Consider the following 7357-nt stretch of genomic DNA (forward strand, 5'->3'; position numbering starts at 1 on the left):
GTGTCATGAATTGTAGAAGATATCTGATGTTGGAACTCATTTTTTATAGGAATGTTTAGCTACTTTTTCCCTATAAGTATCTTCTCTGTTTACTTTTTAAAAACTGAGTAGGGCACCTACATCACCAAATGTGTTATCCGGACTGGAACCCTGGGAGCTCTAGTACTGTGTGTTCTTTCTCCTCTGTCAGAATAAGCACAGAAATGACCCAGAGCAATGGCATGAATGTTTGAGGGTTGGGTTTCACCCAAAAGAAAAACAAAAACCTTATTAAATAGATGATACTGAAGGATAGTCTATATGTAACAAGTTAACCCACTTTAACTGTATGGTTTGATGAGCTTTCACCTGTGTTACAGTCATAAACAACATACAGAAACATTGTCACCTCAGAATTCGCTAGTGATTCATTATGGTCCGTTCATAGACCTAACCCCAGGCTACCACCCTTTTTGTCCCCTCCCGGCTCCATACACACCTGTCTTCTGTTAGAATAGAGTATTATCCCGTGTTATACAATTTCCTTTAAGTGGGAATACAGTAAGTCTAGTGTGTAGATTTTTTCAGTGTAAAGGCTTTTACATTGTTTACATTGTTATGTGTGTATCATTTTCTGTTCATTACTGAGTGATACCACTGTGTTTACCTATTTATTTGTAGGTGGAGATTGAGTGATTCCAGTGTTTGGCAATGGGCTTTGTGTGTGTGTTTGTGCATCTGGACCCTTTCACTTGAGTCCTATTGCTCTTGGATTTTTTTTCTTTTTCATATTTTAAAATGTCAGAGAGATACCACAGCAGTACTTTGGCAACTGCTATGCCTTGTGTGGTGCTGGATTTTGAACCTTAAGATCCTAGCTTTATTTTATTTAATTGAGAGGGAAGGGATATGTGAAAGAAAGAGACAGAAACCTGCAGTTTTGCTTTACTGCTGTGAAGCTTTCCCCCTGTAGGTGGGGATCAGAAGCTTGAACCTGGGTCCTTGTGTACTGTAACGTGCACATAACCAGGTATGCCACTGCCTGGCCCCCTGGCTTTAGTGTGATTTTCATAGTTGCTCTTACTAAAACTTAGACAATCTCCTTCCATTTCTTATTTTTGGAGTTTTTCTTTTTCTTTCTTTTTTTTTTTTTTTTCCTTCTTTCAACATGAAAGGATTTTCAGTGTAATAAAACACTTTTTAAAAATTGAGAGACAGAGATCATAGGTTCACCGTCTATGATTTTTCTGGGGTGTGTGTGTGTTCAAGTGGTGCTAGGAAATAAACCCAGTGCTTCCCATTTGCTCTGTGCCATTGAGTTACCTCTTCAACTCAATTTTTAGTTCTTTTTTTCTGTGAGAAGAGAGGGAGAGATAGAGACATTAGAGCAACATGGAGCTCCCCCAGAGTTATCCTTGGTACTTCCACATGGGCTAGGACTTAAGGTTCTCACACATAGCAGGGCTTATGCTTATAGTACTGCAGAGTCAGTTCCCCAGGAAGCTAGACAGAATGAATGTACTTAGAGAATGTGCAACCAAGCATAGCAATAGTCAAATGTGATGACAAGAGAATGCCAGAGGAATCTACTTTAAATTCAGTCATATCTGACATTTCAGGAAAAGGACAAATAGTAAGCTTCCATGAAATTACTACATTTGAAAGGAAGAGTAACAGTAGTATTGTCTTTCTTCATTTACCTTTTAAGAACCAGAATAATCTCTTAAATTATGGGTGGTCTAAATTGTTTTCCTCTTATTTATCTTTTTCTTGCCAGTAAGTGAATTTCTCTTAAGAAACAGATTTTTTCATTTTATCTAAACTCATTTTATGGTTGTGTAGCCTCGATTTCTTTAGTAATAATAAAATACAATTGAATTGTCCCCTGAATGCTTGCTTCACTTTTTTAATTCAGATCTATTTGTTATCATTGTGATGTTATATCTCCTAATTTATCGGTTGCATAAAGTAGGAAATAAAACAGTTGATGTTAAGTTGAATGAAATTTTAGACTTGACCCTTGAGTATCTCCACCTCAAACTTCAAACAGAAGCAAACACATGTATGCCCTTCTCTCTCTCTCCCTCTCTCCCTCTCTCTCAAACACACACTATATATGATCTTGAAGCAAGTATTTTTCATCTGTATACTTGACTTTGAGTGATATACTATAGTTGCAATGTATTATTGGTTTTTAATAAGAATGTGTTCGAATTACATTTTGAACATTTAAAAAATAGATACAGTTCATTATATCTTTTCAAAACACTCTTGTTTAGTTTCCTTTTATTATTTTTTAAGGTCAGATGTGACTCTAATGTTCTGCAATGAGACAGAGATTGATAATAGGGAAAGAATAGCCCTTTAATGTGATTTATATCTATAGATTTTATGTCAGATATGAAAAGTTGCTGTTTAAATTGTAAAGGAAGATCCATTAAAGCCCACTTTTAACCGTTTTATCATTTAGCTTACCTTGGACTCTTCTTTTAGAATTTTGCCTTTTCAAGCAAACTTTAATGGCATGCCAAATACTTAAAAATTTAATATCCTGATGTTAAATTATTCTAACATTAGTAAATGATAGAAATCAAAATTTTATACTTACTCTTTGATGTAAAAGTATGTGTTGGTTCAAGGGAGTAAAGCATTCAGTTATTAACTAATGGCCGTCAATGATTTTAATTTCCTCTTCTCAGGTAAGATTAACAGTAGGGAATGTCGTGGCTGTAAAATTTCTGCAATGTCTGTGATTTTGTCCCACTGTTTTTGGTGTTTGATTGGGTTATATAGGAAGTAAACTATAGAGTACTTAGCCTAAAATCTCTGAAAATATCACATATCAGTTGACACCTTGACTGCAAGAATTTCCTAGTTATTTCCACTTAAGTGTACTGTACCTTTAAGTACCTCATTTAAAAAACTATTTAGGGAGTTGGGCCATAGTGCAGCTGGTTAAGTACACATGGTGTGAAGCGCTCAACATCTGGCAAGGATCCTGGTTTGAGCCTCTGGCTCCCCACCTGCAGGGGAGTCACTTCACAGGTGGAGAAGCAGGTCTGCAGGTGTCTATCTTTCTCTCCCCCTCTCTGTCCTCCCCTCCTCTCTCCATTTCTCTCTGTCCTATCTAACAACAACAACATCAATAACAAGGACAACAAAAGGGAAGATATATAAATATAAAAAAAAACTATTTGAGAGAGGGAGGAGCCAAATCCACCTTTATGTTGCCATGGATTGAACTCAGGACCTCACTCATGCAAGTCCTGTGGTCTGCCACTAAGCTACCTTTATCATATTTACTTTTATTGTTCATTTATTTTTTTTGACAGACTGAACTAGCCAGTGATTTCCCCCATCTATATTTTTCTCTCCTTTTCCCCCATCACTGACGCCTTACCACTCATGATAACTTTCTCAGTTGATAGATAGACAGATAGACAGATAGATAGATAAGGAATGCAAGGCCACAGCACCAAAGCTTCCTTCAGTACAGTGAGGTCTGATCTTATATAGGCTGAAGAGATTAGTAAGAAAGATAGTTTAATATGATTCTTGTTTTGCTTCCCAATCTTAATTTTTATTTGTACATATACATATGCATAATCAATCTCTACATCCATGTGACTTTTCTGCTTTTTTCCTTACCATTAATTGTTATTACAGAATTTTAAAATGTATTACTTTTTCTACTTGTATTTTATACTTTCATCAACCTGTATTTCTTCCTCCCTTCCTGATATGTAGCTATTATTATTTTTTTGCCTTCTCTTTGCTTTAATTTTCTTTTTAGTCGCCAAAAATCACTATCTTTTCAGAATTTCCCATTTTTCTTCATAGCATTTTTTGTATTTCTCTTATTTCTACAAACACTTTAAAATTTTATTTTAGTAATGTCAGTGATGTACTTGTATTCCAACATTCCACACCCCTCTCCCAATCTTGAGATTCTCCAGGTAAAGGAAATTAAGAAATTCAGCCTTGAGCCCTATAACCTAATGTTTTATATGGACTGAGATTATTTTTCTCTTTGTGCATATGCAGAAACATCCAACCAATCCAAGTTGGGTTGCTTTTGATGTTAGAAGCAGAAAACATAGTTGACACCAGCATATAATGAATAAGAGGGTATCAGAAAACTCATTTTTTTTTTAAGTCTCACAAATCTAAAGATAGGTTTTTAGTATTCATATGATCCAGAAATATTATTCCATCTGAAATAAGTTGTTTCTATATATTCCATAATGGGTTTTGATCCTTTCTCTGGCTAGCTACCCCCAGGTAGAGAGAGTATAGAATCATGTACTTCCATTAAAAATTTTTTTTTAATCTTTATTTATTGGATAGAGACAGCCAGAAGTTGAGAGTGATAGAGAAAGAGAGAGCATGTGACAGAGACACCTGCAGCACTACTTTACTACTCGCAAAGCTTTCCTCCTGCAGGTGAGGACCGGGGGCTCGAACCTGGGTCTTTGCTCATTAATACATGAGCTCAACCAGGTGTGCCACCACCCGGCCCCGTACTTCCATTTTCAAAGAGTGAAGCCAAGGAAGGCACTATTCAAGGAAGATCCTAAGCTTACTTCTTAATGCCCTAGTTAGCTCAAGTGCCCTTCCTTGAACCATTTGGTCAATATAAATGTCAATATTATCCTCAGTTGTACAGGACAATTAAGACTATCTCATTGCTGGGCTAGTGCAGGAGGTAATATATGGTAACGATCTAAACCCTGCATAGTAGGAAAGGCAGTCACAATTTGGATCACATCCACAAACAAGTAGTATTTGCTCTTTATCACAGACTATGTTTGCACGTGTTGATATACGTGTTAAGGTTATGTATGTGTTAAAGTTAACAGGAGGAGTCTATTGAGCCCCGTGAGTAAAATTAAAGATCAGCTTGAACTTAGTCTTTATATTCCTCTTGTAATCAGTAACTTGAGCAAGTTGTGCAGTATCATAAACATGATACCCTTAGTATTTGAACTCCCAAACTGGGGGGGCGGGGGTGGGGTGGGGCTGGAGACTGTTTTGTATCAATTACTGAAGAATCTTAGCCATTGTTATAGTTGGTGATATTTAAGACAGTTCTTTTCAAACTTTGTTGTATAAATCACCTGCAGATTTTATTAAAACACAGATTCTGATTTAGTAAGTGTGAGTGGGGCCTGAAATTCTGCATTTTTAAATATGTTCTGAGGCTATTTCATTTTGCATAGCTAGGGTTTAAAAGGCCCAACTGTTTTTGTCATTTTCCTCAGGTGTGGAGAACTATCTCAGTCTATTATTACAAGCAAACTACCATATTCCACCCCCGCCACCCAGGACTCATAACTGATGTCCTTTCTTATTTTGTCTCACTACAATCCAACCTCTAAGTAATCACTACAGTTAACATTTTAATAAACAAATTGATCACCACTCCACTGTTTAAATCATTTCTCTGATATCATGTTGAGTTAACATAAGGTCCAAACTCCTTGCTTTACTAGATTGTGCTAAAGACTGCAGCCCCTGCCCACCTCTCCAAGCTCATTGTGTGCCAGTCTTTCTCTGATTCACCCCACCTCAAGTCCTTTGTGATTGCCCTTCATGCTACTTGTAATGGCGACCCCTGGCACCTTCACGTGACTGGCTCCTTTTCATTATTCAGGTCCCAGCTTAAATAATAACCACTTCTTAGTGTATTTTATAAATGACTTCTAAGAAGGAGACTCTTAAGGGATGGTATAGCAGATAACTAAATCTTGGTTTAGTTGATGAGGAATATAGAAGTAACTTTAATTTTTCATTGGCTCAGTTTATGTTAGAGACTATTTCATGATGCATTTTAAAGTTTTCCAGTTTTTTTGTAGTATTAATGAAAGTTTCTTCTTCCTACCCAAGTCACTGTGTGCACAGTATTCTGCTGACAAACGAGAAGAAGAGAAGATGTGTGATCATTTGATAAGAGCAGCTAAATATCGAGACCATGTGACAGCTACTCAACTAATCCAGAAAATTATCAACATTCTCACAGACAAACATGGAGCCTGGGGAAATTCTGCAGTAAGGTAAAAAGATACCTTTAGGATTTGGCCACTGATTTTCTGTAGAACACTTAGGTTTAGATAAATGGTTTTGGACATCATCAAGGCCAGATGAAGAGCAGAGTGGTTTAATTTTGTATTTTATCATCCAGTATGAATTTAAAGCTAAGGGCATGAAGAAAGTTTGGGTGGGTGCAGTTAATGGATCTCTGCAGGTATTTTATTTAGTTTCCTCAACTAAGTATTATAAAAATCATTGGCTCATGTAAGTACTCATTTTTAATTGAACTGTTGAGGTATGTAAAGTAGGTTTATTCAATTTGCTGTAGTTTAATTTTATCTGTATTCATGTATTTTAAGAATTCATTTTCTATTTTATATTTTTTTTCCAAATTTATATATAAAATGGAAAGATTGACAAGACCATAGGACAAGAGGAAGAGGGGTATAATTCCACACAGTTGCTACCCCCAGAACTCTGTATCCCCTCCCCTCAAAAGCTACTTAATACATGAATTTTTTTCTTTAATTTATTTTCCCTTTTGTTGCTGTTGTTGTAGTTATTGTTGTTGTTGTTGATGATGTCATCGTTGTTGGATAGAACAGAGAGAAACGGAGAGAGGAGGGGAATACAGAGATGGGGAGAGAAAGATAGACACCTGCAGACCTGCTTCACCGCTTGTGAAGCGACTCCCCTGCAGGTAGGAAGCTGGGGGCTCGAACCTGGATCCTTACACCAGTCCTTGCACTTCACACCATGTACACTTAACCAGCTGCGCTACCACCCAACCCCCTACACATGAATTTTTAACACATGAATTTAAAAACATAATGATCTGAAACTTTATTTAATTTACCTGAGCACTGCTCAGTTTTGGCTTATGGTAGATCCTGGGAATTTGGAGCCTCACATGAAAGTCTTTTTGCATTACCATTATGCTATCTACCCCCAGAAAACCTAATGATCTATTGTTTTCTGTATAAGCCTAGTGAATTGCAGGAATATGGTGATGAAAGTATTATCTGGTATATCTATAATCCTCTGAGGATTATTGACTTAACATGCTATTTTTGACTTTCCAGAAACAAATTGTCTTTAGAAACAAAATTATTTATTTCAACTAAGGAAAGTAAACAAATTAAGAAATTTGATCTTTGTGGAGTATTTTATGTTACAAATCTACAAATATTTTACATTGCAGCATGTTTTGAATCATTCAAGTGATGTTTATGAAAAAGTTCTATATTCTATTATTAGAAAAAGTACTTTTTTTTTCTTTTAAAGAAATATATACATATTTTACCAGAGCACTGCTCAGCTCTGGCTTATAGTGGTGCAGGAAATTGAA

The 7357-nt window shown here is 36.2% G+C and overlaps 1 protein-coding gene across 3 annotated transcripts in view; it reads left to right on the forward strand.

Moving 5' to 3' along the window:
• LRBA (LPS responsive beige-like anchor protein) overlaps positions 1-7357 on the forward strand; it is a 554160-nt gene that overhangs the window by 238444 nt on the left and 308359 nt on the right. For all 3 annotated transcript variants that reach the window (XM_060178956.1, XM_060178957.1, XM_060178958.1), the window contains one exon: positions 5866-6032. In XM_060178956.1, coding sequence (XP_060034939.1) covers positions 5866-6032 — 167 coding nt within the window. The remainder of the gene's footprint in view (positions 1-5865; positions 6033-7357) is intronic.

This window comes from Erinaceus europaeus, chromosome 19, assembly GCF_950295315.1.
Source record: "Erinaceus europaeus chromosome 19, mEriEur2.1, whole genome shotgun sequence".
Taxonomy (NCBI): Eukaryota; Metazoa; Chordata; class Mammalia; order Eulipotyphla; family Erinaceidae; genus Erinaceus; species Erinaceus europaeus.